Source organism: Bemisia tabaci, chromosome 1, assembly GCF_918797505.1.
Source record: "Bemisia tabaci chromosome 1, PGI_BMITA_v3".
NCBI lineage: Eukaryota > Metazoa > Arthropoda > Insecta > Hemiptera > Aleyrodidae > Bemisia > Bemisia tabaci.
This window is the reverse complement of record NC_092793.1, coordinates 31486977-31500652: the sequence shown is the minus strand read 5'-3', so window position 1 is coordinate 31500652 and position 13676 is coordinate 31486977. Positions and strand designations below refer to the sequence as shown.

Sequence of the window (13676 nt, the reverse complement as noted above, 5' to 3'; positions counted from 1 at the left end):
ACACAGTTTTCCCTTTTCAAATTTCAGTTATTTGTGACGGTCGTGAGCGTGTGACTGTCCTGAGTTCCGAAACAAAAAAACAGCACGTGGTGACTGGTGTTTCCTTTACTCCGTCGTTTGAGACCATTACAGCAGCCTGTTTGTTGAAACTATTTCTAGCTTTGACAGCAAGATAAGACATTACGACATGGCCTTGTATGTGCCGAACGAGTCATCGATTTTCGATGAGTGAGAGGGATTTCGTCGAGATTAGAGGGTCGTTGTATCCGATTTCTATTCCGTTGTATGTCTTTTACAGATAGATCTCTTATGCATAACGATGCTAATGTTCACTTAAAAAGTCACAGACAATCCACTTACTGAAAATTGCATCAGTGATCTTCCTATTTTCCATGCATGGTTTTTTCCAATGTTTTTTATAGTTCATGTTCGTCAGGAGGCTCTTAGACACCATGTACCTCATCCGTTTGCGCGCAGCTCTTGAAGGGGTTGCAGAGGGATCGAACAAGTTCAAAAATTCAACCTGAGGACAATAGAAAAATAGAAATAAGTTGATTCTATATCCTGTTGTATGCTTAACCAAAATTTTGATAAATAAATTAAGATGAAAACGTAGGGTATTTGTGCGGTTTCTCTTGCAAGTTAGGAAATTGTTGGGCAAACATCGAAATCAACTGAATAATAATACTAGGGGGTCGGAATAAAAGTGTAATTGATTGTGGAATTAATCAATGATCAACAAGTTTTGAAACGCAATTTACGGAATAATCCAAATAAATACAAAAAAATAAAAAAAGTGGTAAGATGAAAAAATGTAAACCAATAAAAATCAAACAAATTAAAAAAATGAATACTCAGCAATTTTCATTATCAGGATTTCAATTGTTTTCTGTTCCTAATTCCAGTTACAATAAATTTTATTTGTGCACAAAATCTGAAAAATGCATTGCTAACTGTGGCTAATGAACCGTCAAAGTTTTAAATTGCCTATGCTGCCGTGCTAAGGAAGAACGCCGTATGAACATTCGAGAGTTGTCAAATATCCTCCGATAAAACGTTTATTTTTCGGGAAAGCTATGATAATGTTTCCTTGAAATTTTCAGGAACTTTAGGTGAAATTGCAAACAACATTATCTATAAAATTAGAAGAAAAATATTCATAAGTTTACCAGGAAACACGTGTTTTATCGAGGGAAATTTGGCAACGCCTAATGTTCATACGGCGTTTTTCCTTAGCATGGCAGTATGGGTCATACTGCCTCTTCTGAGCTAAAAAAAAAAAAAAAAATGAAATAAAATGATTAAATAATTTTGACGGTCTCTCTACTTACCAAGAGTGAGAACGTTTCCGGATTGTCTTGGAGTTCTTTATCGAATGCTTCGAGGCTGTCGAGGTCGTTGATTGGAAATCTGGACTTCATTGGGTGATAGTCAATTTTATAGCTCGAACTTTTCGCGAATAATGCAGGAAGCGCTGTGCTTTCTTCTATTATTTCGTCCTCTTCATATTCGACTTTTATAGCGGCTACTCCAACAGCGGCGAATTCGCTTGGGCAGTGCTTCATTACATACGCCTCGAGGGGCACCACCTTCTTTTCACCGTCTGTTAACACACACAAATAAACAAATTGCGATTAATTGTATTATTTAAAATAGCTTTAATGGACCACTAGACAAGGAACGAATTTCAGCATTCTGAAACATGTTTCTTAACCAAAATTTCACGTAGAACACGATGCGCACAACAAAAATTACCGAAATTAACTCCTTACGAAGATATTTAATGATTCTTGATGCGTGAATTCAAACCACCCGCTCATTAAAACTCAATGCTCTAAGTGATTCACATCGCGCGCTAAACGTAATCATGACCGTCTCTGCGATATAAAAATCTGCCAACCTCAATCTTGACGCTTTGGCTAAGCTATAGCAAATTGCTAAAAGTTTGAACAACACATGGTGGGAAATGAACTTCGCTCGATTGAGAAGCTTGCTGAAACCGTTGTAGCGCACAATTTGACTCACGTAGAGCTTTGAGTTTCTTGTGAGCTGCGCAGTTCAAATTCCTCGTAACTAGTGTGAAATAAAAACGTTAATATCTTCGTTAGGAGTTGGTTTCAATAATTTTCGTTGTGCAAATCGTGTTCTACGTGAAATTCTGGTTAAGAAACACGCATCAGATTGCTTAAATTCGTACCTTGTCTAGTGGTCCATTAGAAAAAAGAAGAGATAGAATAATATAGTTAATAATATTTAAGTGCTGTACTTAAGGACAATTCTTTTGGGTTGATTAAAGTTTGGTAGTAGGATATTTCCTTATCTCGTTCCTATGGGAACACCTTCAGTTCAATAGAGAATTAGCAGGTGTCTGAAATTTGATGAATTTCGTGAAGTGGAGACTACTGAGTGAACTGAACACGAGGATACCCTTGGTTCATGAATTGAACAATTATTAGTGGAGAAGATATGACAAAATGATCTAATCTGCTGAAATACATGTGTTTAGATGGGAAATGCCGCCAGATGACGTCATTAGGCGGTGCATTTTCTCACCTTTTAATCTATTTTTGTACTATTTCCCACAACAGAAAAAAATTTAAAAAAATTCTGTGAAATCAGCTCTCTAAGCACTTTCAGATGAAGCAATGAAAAATTTGCATGCAAATTCTCCATTGCGGTGTATTTACCTTTAGTGGAAGAGGCATCCTCAGGGGTGGAGGCAGAATTCTGCGAGACCTGATCAGGCTCATCGGTTTTCGAAGTTTCTGCTTCTTGGTCGTTTTTCTCTTGATCGTCATCATGATGGGCCTGCGGCTGCGGCTCATTGAGTTTTGGTGCGTCTGGTGCATCGTCTGTATTCTTGGTTTCCGAAGGAAGCTCCTTCTGAGCTGCCGAAGGAGGATCTTCGAAGAGAGGCACTTCCATACTCTCATCCTCAGACTCATCTTCCGGGTTATCATCTTCGTTTTCGCTTTCGGTGTCCTTATCATCAGTCTTGATAGGTCCATCTCTTGCATCTGATTCTGTTTCGTCCTTTAGAGAACAATCAAGATTAAAGGACATAAGTTCACATGTGAAAAAAAAGGGAAAAAATAAAAATTCGTAATTTGCCAAGCGAAAACTTTCCAGATTGCGAAACAGAATGAGCAATTTAACATTACCTATGAATGTTAAATGAAACTTTCAGAGACGCACGATGCCACAAATACAGTGATAAGTAAGGTAAGACATCAAGGACAATATTCACCGAGTCACGAAGTCGTACATCGATCGGTTCAATTGAAGCTCACAAAGCGATAAAAACGTGTAATTTCATGGTTGCCACAGAGTGTAGAAAATGAAATTCCCTGACATTTCCCTGATTTACCTGACATTTTGGTGGAATTCCTGACAGTTTAAGATGTGACGGGTGGTTAAGAAGGCATAATTGACAATAGTTTTCAGGCAAAATTTGTTGTTCGAAATCTCAAACCCATTCTAGAAAGCAAATGAAGAAGCTTTGACAAATTTTCCCTGACATTTTCGTCATTTTCCCCGACATTTCCCGGTTTTCCTTGACTTTTGAAAATTCCCTGACATTTCCCGGTTTTCCCTGACTGTGGCAACCCTGCAATTTTCAAATAGCTAACAATTCGTGCTCTCCCGTATATTTGTTGCCTAAGCGACTAAACTGAAGGCGATATCTATTAATAGAAAGAATTTTCTACTATCTTTGCAAAGTTAATGGTTGAGATTAACGTGTAGTTTTGGAACAAATAGAGTAGTAATTTCAAACGTTAATAATTGTAAAAAAATTCAAGCTACAGACCTCCTCATCGTTTTCAGCCGTGGGATCAGATTTCCAAGATTTTCCCATTAAAAATGCGAAATGTTTGAAAGCATACCAATCCGACTGGTAGGACTTTTGATTTCCTGGAAACGAAAAAGAGAGGATTTTTATGAGAAATGAATCGTTCAATTCAAAAGAAAGAAAAATATACGAGCTACAACGTTTCATCAGAATCAACTAAAAAATGTATAAACAAGCCTAGAGCCTCTCACTAGCATTAACAAATTGTTCAATACAATATCAGTGGGGCCGTGGTTTACAGCCTTCACAGAGTTTCAGCGCAAAGCGGCAACCCTGCGAAATCATTTTCACCCTATTTGAGCAGTGTGCAGAACAGAGACAAGTGCAGAATTTGACTAGATTTAGGGTTGCACTCTCTCAAATCGTGGAAGATCCCCAACATTACTGCCTCAAGTTTTGGATTTTTTTTTAAGGTTGAAACTTTATTTCAGGGAAGAAGAGTGGCATTACGGTGTTCATAAAAAATTCACAAAAAAATACATTAGTAAAATCGGTAATTCCTGAGTCAAAGAGCTCCATCATTGGTTTTTAGCCCACGAGAAGGGCCTCCTAGCCCACTGCGCGACGTGAGAATGTAGCTTAGATATGTATAATTCGATGGCAAAAGTTTGAAACCGCGTATATTCATCTCCGACGTTGCAGACTTCCTATCATTATCCATATTTTCTATCGAAATCTAGTCGACGTAATTTCTTGGTATCTTCCTTGATTTTTTTTTGTCTGCTAGCCGAATACTCTTCGTTTTCGAGCTATGAAACTTGCTTGTTTCTCTTCGAAGAAATTAAGAAGGGGTGATAATTTTGAAACACTGCAACAGAGATACGTAGTGTCGCATTTTAGCCTTAGAAATCCCAGATACGTTATTTCAAAATATCCGCTTCTATTTTATTTATTAGAAAGAGACCAGCCCGACAGCCATTACAATAAGAAATTACGATGACTAGCTTTCCCAAGAAAAATAAGAGGAGATGTCGATACGTGGTTTTGAACTTGAGCCATTTACGTATTGGTCTTCCTAGAAAGCACAAAAGAACTCACCCTCGCCAGAAGCAAGATTTTGCGCCATTTTGGCTTTCTCGCGACGGAAGCTGGAAAGTAAGCTCTCCATTTTCCTTCTGGCTTCAGCGACGGAGCAATCAACGCTTTTCGAAATGCTCACCCACGCATCAAGCTTCTTGAGTTTATGCATGAACTTCTCGTCCTTCGGGTTCCATAGATTCGGCCACTTGGCATATTCGTCAATCAACTTGAGACACCTCTCCTTGGTCCACGAGAATTTCGAAAGGCGATCTGTGGAGAGTTCGCATTTTTATAATAATTACGATAGACATAATTAACAAACATCATAATTTTTACAAGTTTAAAATATCTTCATATGAAGTGTATCGATAATAACCGTTTTTGAGCCTTACATGAATTTCCTCAACTCTATGATGTTCTGCTCATTGAAGGTCTATATTTTACGGAATGCATTAAGATTTGTTCATTTTCGGTCTCTTTTCGGGTCTACTACTGGCCTAAATATAATTCTGAAGGCCGATTTCGGCGAAAAATGCGGGTTTTCTGAGTTTGCGGTTGATCGTCGAACAATCTGTATTTTTCGCCAAGAATTAGCCCTCAGACTTATGTTTGGGTCCGTATTAGACCTGAAAAGAGACCGAAAATAACCAAATTATGATGCATTCCGTAAAATATAGACCCTTAATGAGCAAAAAATCGTAGAATAGAAAAAATTTAGCTAAGATGGGCCCAAAAATGGACCAATTGGACCAATCTATACCCTTCTTTCATAGTTTTTAAAAATGATTATGCTAAATTGTTAAAAGTTCTATTTTGAAGTTTGACAATATTGCCACATAAGAAATGCAGACACTACTAAATAATTTTTTTGGCGATGTAATGCTCGATATAGGTTTTCGGTACATAAAAATACTTTCATTTTGTAAATTTATTCCGCTCCTTTTTTTCACGGTTCTGTAAATTAATAAAAACCATTACAATGATTTCAACCTACATCTACACGAAGAGTCCAGCATACTTGGGCTCAAGAGAGCCCGAAGTAGCCTATTTGATGGTTGAACCAATCGAAATTGAACCCCAGGCGCCGATTTTCGTCGGTTTTTCACGTGGAGGTGCAACATCCATCGATGAGTCCACACCGCACCATCGGCCAATCAAAAGCGCTAGCCGGACCTGAGGGCAGTCGAGACTCGCCCTAAGTATATTTAAATACGATAGAAGGACCAAGGAAATTCGGCCCCAATGCCCATGCCAGAGACAAGAGACTCTCCATTGGTAGCATGGCAATGGTGGAAGCTTTTTCTTTCGGGGCTGCGGCATATAACTGTTGGCTTGGTGACTTACCTACTAGTTGGATGGTTAACAACGGGTTGGGAGTTTCGTTTCTCAAACAAACTGAAGTTTGGGAAACTTTGGCTTACGTCGTCACCCGAAGGTCATCATCCACCCAGTAGGTAGGTCAACAGCCGGAAAAATAGTGATGGGTGTTGCTCCTTTATAATTGTCCATAATGGAGTGTTGAATGACCGAAAGTAGAAGTTTCCACCTGTCGCCAAGGAGGCAGTGGAGGGTCTCTTCTCTCTGGCCCATACACTCTCCATACTCTGGTGGAGGATCTCTGTTTGTTGGTGAAATGAACGAATGAGACAACAAACCTGTTTCTTCGAAAGTGTTCGGTCCGCTTGGTGGCGTGGCAGGGACGGTGCCTAGTTTTCGTAGCAGGGACTCCCTGAGTGCGGATACATTCGTCAGAGCCGGTAGGTTGGCGATCGGAGATTTTTTGATCTCTGATTCCGTAACGTTGGTCCTTGAAAGAACTGTGAGCGGTTTCAGCTGAATCTTGGTGAATGCGGGTAGGTCCAATAATCGCGGTCTGATTGTGCTTGAAGTCGAGCCCGCTTTTGAATCAGGGATGTACTCCTCGTCATCAGAGTCATCGGAATCCTCACCATAATCATCATAACTTCCATTCTCATCTTCATCCTCTTCGCTTTCGCTGGGACTTTCCGCGTACTTCGCTTTCTTTCTCCTGGCCCTCAAAACTCTGCCGGTGCTGAGTTCCGAAGTGGGCTTCTTCCTTGCGACCGTTTTAGGTTTCTCATTCTTGATTAGTGGAAGTTTAGGAATATTCGCATCAGTAACACCTGTAAAAATCAGAACAACTGTTAGAGGCAAAATAGTGCCTAGAGAGGAGGATGTGAAATTATACGTGAAAGCTGAGAAAAGTATTTATTTGAAAGCTCAAGCAAAATGCCACCCACTTCATTGCCACCATTGGGCTGAAGCTTCATTTTCATTCTTTGAATTTTCTCTTCTTCGTCCAATTAGAATTTCCAAAGATATTTTTTTATAAAATTTGAGAGTTTCTAATTCAGTTTTCTAATTCGCATCACGAACAGAAAATCTGATCGACATTTTGTTGAAAAGAAATGACAAAAAGTATTACATAGAATAATATTGGAACTTGATATTGATATAAAAGGTTAGTATTTGACCCAGGAGGAAGCATTCGGAACTCTACGAAAAATATTTATGACCCAGTTAGTAATTTTTTCCATTGGAGAGTGAAACACTGGAACAGAATTTGAGGGGGAAAAGCATGCGGGAGCTGAGAAAAATGAGAACAAATAAGAAAAATACACAAGAAGCAGATGAAGGACAGATAAAACAAATGGGGAAAAGGTGCTCAAGACTATTATTATTTTATTTATTTAATTTTTGTCTTTCTTTTTTTTTTTCCTCCCGGAAACTGCGCTAAATATGGACACTACATATCGGTTGTAAGTACTAAAAAAGTTTACTCAAAAGCTCAAAAATTCATGTGACATCTTATATCATCGACATCAACGACGAGAAAAAAAATTACGTAGTTTTACAAACTTTTGACACTTTCTAAGAATACATTTAATACATTGATAAGTGTTTCTTTAATTTTTTACAGGATTCTGGAACTCATTATCATAATGATTACCATAATTTATTTTTATCACCCGTTTCAAGCAGTACTCAAGAATTTATGAAGAAAATCTTTTTCTCTTTCGCTGGATATTAGTTTTGATAGACATTTTACACTATTTTCTACTGACTCATTATCTCCCTTTCAAATTGAGAACTCTACATCCCTGATAAAAATAAACACTTGCTGAAACATTTGGAATAAAAGGCTAAAATTAACTTCAAAGAATGAAATTTTATTACGAAACATACAAACAAATCTCGTAAGTTGAACAGGTAACAAGTGAATAATACTAGGATACTACTCTACGTCTTAGGAAAAGGCTTTGACCTGATCTGGGATGAATTGATTGTGGGACGAATGCGGTTTTTGCTTGCATGCCTCAAAGATAACAAATTAAGAGCCAGATGAGACTAGTTTTTTTCTCCTTCATTATTCTTCCCGGGAATTACTTTGGCAGCAAGACAATATTTCGAACATCGCTCGGGAAGGATATGAAAATACTATGAAATTACTTGTAGGCATGGCGTCTATAATTGTTTATTTGTATTTTTCCCTCTCTGCATTTCTTTAATTTTTTCTGATTTCAGCTGGAAATCCCCCCCCTTCCCAAAAAAACGAAGAGTCTCTCTTTATTTTCCTTATATTTCTTTGGGGGGGGGGGGGGATCGACCGTATTTTAGCTGAAAGAAACCATGTCCACGTGGATAAAAGCAAGAGGAGTTATGAGGCGCGCGTCAATCATATATGAGCATGGTTCTGGTTCCTACGATTCAGTTCATTTGTGCATGGTTCCATGGTTTCCAATTTGATTCTAATTTCGGGGAAAGAACAAACTTATTTATCTTTCTTCAACTTCCTCAAAGCCAAGTCAACACAGACCTCAAATTAAAAAATAAAATAACAATATCTAATGAGACTGGAGAGATAAGAAATTCTCAGTTTTCAGAATACATTTCCTGGTTTTCCAGGATAATTTTCCTTTGGTAAATCCCGTTATTTCCAGGTTTTAGACCCCATGTTAGTAAGCCCTCACTGGAAAAAAATAAACACCGTGGATCTAGAGTCCAGACTCTTAAAAACATCGACAAGAAAAAGCACTCTTGATTCAATCAGAATCTAGCTTAAATCAAGAACCAAAGCCTCTTGATTTAAGCGGATTTCGTTTTGATTCAAGCAAAAATCCGATTGAATCAAGAGTATTTTTTCTTGTCAATGTTTTCTAGAGTCTAGACTTTAGATCCAATGTGTTTTTTTTTCCAGTGCTCTTATTCGTTGGTTTCAGAGGACGTCCGTTCGGGCTCAGCGGCCGGGACGATGACTATTATCGGGCCTGGACTAGGTTGCCGAGGGTTGGTGCATTCCTCCCGCAGATGGCGCCTGTAGTTCCGTTTGTACTTGTACCCGCGGCCGCACTTCTCGCATCTGAAGTTCTGCTCGGCTGCTCCTCTTCTCCTTTTGCGAGCGTCCCCCTTGCACTCTTTGCGCAAGTGTCGGGTATAATTTCGCTTGTACTTGTAGGTTCTATGGCACGAGTTGCAGAAGAAAGGCACAATGTTGACGGGAATGCAGTTGTCACCGTCGGTTACTACACTCACTTCTTGAACATCTGTTGGACAAAGAGCGACAAGACATCAGTTGGACGTATTTCTACCAAACAGACCTATGTGGAGGTGAGAAATATGGGGTGTGCTCGTTAGTTCTCTGGCCGTAAGAGTGAATGGGAATAATAAAGCGCCAGTGACGTCAGCGGCAATGATAGTGCGCACTCGAGCGAGGGGGAGATCGTCGTCGGGGCGCTTTAACTCGTGAGCCCTGTCCACAACGCTCTCTTGCCATACCCGCGGCTCATGAATCTCGCATTCAGTTGGCACATAGGTCTGTTTGATAGAATGTAATACCCAGCTTTTCCAATTCTTCAAAAGGAATCACGCCTACTTTTACATTGCTTCTTATGCAGCTTCGACGAGCACACCCCATATTTCTCACCTCCATATAGGTCTGTTTGGTAGAAATACGTCCAGCGGGCTGATTATTGAAATTGATAGACAAAGCTATAGACAAAGAAGACATAGAGAGTAAGGAGCGTTCCTATTGGTTGTAACGGGTGGCTCTTATGGAGTAAGGGAGAAAATGATCGACTAACTGTCGGGTCTCTCGTGGGTTGCCGTTAGTTAGTCTATTACCTACCTCTTTTGTCCATTGCAACCACCCGCTTCCATCAATAGGATCCCTCCATATCCCTCTTGTCTTTTTTGTCTATAGCTTTGTCTATCAATTTCAATAATCGGGCCGCAGTTTGAAACCGAGGACATTGTAGCCGAGGTGGGCTTCTCCTTCCATCGGGAATCTCATCCCATCATCATCTATAATGGAGCTCTTACATGTGAGAGGGATTTGCGATTTGTATACATTTCCTGGCGTAAAATTTTGCGAGAGACACGACGGTGCCACTGGTTTTCTCCAAAACAAACTCTCAAAAAAACTCTCAAAGTTGAAGCTGTGATGAGGGCATATCCCACGCTACCATGAAAGTCCACCGCTGTATCAAGTCAAACTCTCCATGCAAAGATTGGGAGCGAATACATTAACTGAGTTGCCATTTTGTTTGTGGACTCCAAAACTGAAAACACAGCAACCCTGATAATGTGTTTGCTCCCTGTCTTTACATGGAGAGTTTGACTTGATACGGCGGTGGACTTTCATGGTAGTGTGGGATATGCCCTCATTACAGCTTCAACTTTGAGAGGATTTTTTGAGTAGTTTATTTTTGACAACACCAGTGGCACTATAGTGTTTCTCGCGAAATTTGACATAGTAATCCAGGGCTGGATTAAGGGAGTGGCCACATGGGCCGCGGCCCATGGCGGCAAATTTGGGGGGGCGGCAAATTTGGTGATTTTTTTAAGTGAAGGTATAAAGCAAATCGGATTCAGGAAAAAATACAAACGAGAAAAGTCGACAAAATCTCTCATTTCCTGAGAGTACAGTAATTTCGCATTGCGTCAAACATAGTGCGGTCAGCACCGCTCGACGTGAAACGTAAAGCGCCTACAAGACTGTAGGAATACTTCACGCATTGCGCAAAACACAGTGTGGTCAGCGCGGCGCGGCGGCGGAAGTTAAAATTATTTAACCACATTTAATTGTGTCTGTTCTTTCATAATTTTTTCGTTCATTTCTTATAAATGGAGGGCCTTGTCCACACAGAGATAAGTTTACGGAACTTAACTTTCGCGCAAAGTCCCGTGAAATTTTGCTGGTAGTGTTGACATGGGGCTTTCGCAAAAAATGTGTCAAACTCGAATGAACGCGTCTTATGCACCCCTACCCCTCCGGCACGTTCACTTGATGGTTTTGATTGATGTTTCAAAACGAATGAGAAGGGGGCGGCAAGTAGGTGAATCCGGCCCTGTAGTAATCAGCACTTACATCGCATATTCCTGACACATACTACAGCTTAATTCGGGTGACATTACAAACCGATGGACGAAATACACAGTTCACTTATGTCAATCGGTGAGTTCGCCCGCTCGGATTCCGTATTCGTTATTACTATTTTAGCACTGTCATTTGATTAATTTTTGAGACGGCACTAGTCTAAAGTTAGCACGCAGTCTAAAATTATTTTCTAAAAGCTCGACGCCGCATATTGTAAAATTTGACACTGAAGTAAGTTGCTTGGCGCTATTGAATATGTTCAAACTATTCACATTAAAGGCGAAAAACTGGTTACTGTTCTTGGTCTTTATTCAGCGATCCTTCTTTACCCAATGTGTAGAATATCCTCTCATTAGACTAAAAGTCTGTGCTTGGTTTTTTTTCTAAAATTTCATACAAGCGCGGATGAGAGCCAAAATCAAAGATTTTTTGACATCTCATTTAGAACTTCACCTAATATATTTGCTGATTAAATGCAATGTTTCATCAATGGTTTGTTCTTGTCATTAAAACGTTGTGAGATCGACATCCATAAAGTAAAAACAATGAGGAAAACGTTTTACATACCACGAGAAACGTTCATGTGAAAAAGATAAAATATAATGAGTGGTAAAAGAGGGAAATACATTAGTTAATTACAAGATGTTTATTTACTAAAAGAATAAGTTATAATAAATAAGTTGAATAAATAAGTCGTAGAGTAGTTTACAAAAGATGCAACTTAAAGTTTAGAGAGACGCCAACGTAACGAGGTTCTTAAACTTGTTGATCGATGGAGGCTAACATATTTGTTACAAAATGTCTTTTTAAGTGGCGTGGAACATGAAGTAGAAAATATTCCGCTCATCAACTCGAATAGCGGACATAGTTTACCAGAGAGAGAAAGAGAGAGAGAGAGACAATGACACAGTACAAAAAATACTCGTAATATGCAAAAGAAGACATTTTGATACAATTTTTAACATGACAAATTTTACAATACAAGGACGACTCTTTTAAGTAATAAAAAAACGGTCAGAAATACGTACCACGAACCAGCAATAAATTGGGACATGGATTAACAGGAAAATGATAAAACAATAAAAGAAAAACAAAAGACGATTTTTATTTGGACCATATTAAAAAAGAATGACCGAAGGCCCTGATGACGGGATGAAGGGAACCTACTGGCTCTGGAAAATGAGTCCTTCATGATTTAAAATAACCCTAAGTTTCACCAACCTTTTCACAAAAAATTTTGGACTCTACTTGTGCGTGTTGGAAAATTTCTACAAAAACAACTATGATCAGCTTAAATTTCGGTCAAATCCATTTTCAATATTACACCAAATTAAATGGCACTAAACTGATTAAAAACATGCGAATCCAAAAAATTTCCCTAAACTATTTAAAAACGATTAGGGTTGATTCCGAGCTTCTCGCTGACTTCGTTCCAATTAATTTTAAAGGATTCCGAATCTGTTCTTACGAAAACAGAGTGTGATTATTTCGGGAAACCTACGACGGCCCTGAAGACTTAAATTAGGATACAATGATATATGCCTCCAAAATTGGTTAAGTCGTGGATTATGTTGTCCAAGATTAAACACACTTTTAGAAAATGATTTTTTTTTTATTTCATCTGAATAAGATACACTTGAGTGAAATATTCGTTTTGAAACGACCGGTACGTTCAAACGAAAATCAATTTTCATCTCTGTAAAATACTTCATAACACAGTCTTTGAGTCACTTTTAAAACTTCGAGTGGTTAATAAGTATGCAAACACCTAAACTTTACTTGACCTAAACTTGTGTACAATCGTGCTTAACCATAGGAAAATGGAATTTTTAAGTAACATTATTGCTATCCGAGCACAATATTGCTGTGCAAGAGAACTTTGCGCCTTTGCGTTCAGCAGTTCCGGTAAAATGAATTTTTATTATAACATAATACCTATCTTAAATATTGGATTCGGAAACGACCCAACTCTTATGAGAAAAAGTGAAAAAGAGGGAGATAGAAGATAGAGAAAATGGAGAGGGGAGGGATGGGGAGGGAGGGAGAAAGAGGTAGAATAACTAATCAGGTCCAGCAATAATTATGAAAAAATTAGAGAAAATTGACAATTCATCAATAACAACCGACCACTGGACTTCCAAGTATGGAAAAAGACCAACTTTCTATGGGTTACTACCCATTACGTTGACTCGGATTTCGTAATGCCCTTGAATAACACAGTAAACGACTGACGCATTTGGACCTGAAAATTATTATTTAGAATTATTTAAAAAATTTAGAGTTGGGTCGTTTCCGAACTTATAAATTAGATAAAACCAATGAACAATCAGAGACAGGAAAAAATAAAATAAAATAAATGAGATTGGATTTTGCGTTTGAGAGTATGAAAAAATTGGAGTAAAATTCAGC

At 38.7% G+C, this 13676-nt stretch overlaps 1 protein-coding gene across 1 annotated transcript in view; it reads right to left on the bottom strand.

The window, feature by feature from the left end:
• Positions 1-13676, bottom strand: part of LOC109041050 (uncharacterized) — a 146427-nt gene that overhangs the window by 1884 nt on the left and 130867 nt on the right. The window contains exons 3-8 of the mRNA XM_072299783.1: positions 6526-7014; positions 4889-5140; positions 3809-3912; positions 2688-3033; positions 1332-1603; positions 361-523 (exon numbers count right to left, since the gene is read on the bottom strand). Of these exons, the coding sequence (XP_072155884.1) occupies positions 361-523; positions 1332-1603; positions 2688-3033; positions 3809-3912; positions 4889-5039 (1036 nt within the window). The 5' untranslated portion in view covers positions 5040-5140; positions 6526-7014. The remainder of the gene's footprint in view (positions 1-360; positions 524-1331; positions 1604-2687; positions 3034-3808; positions 3913-4888; positions 5141-6525; positions 7015-13676) is intronic.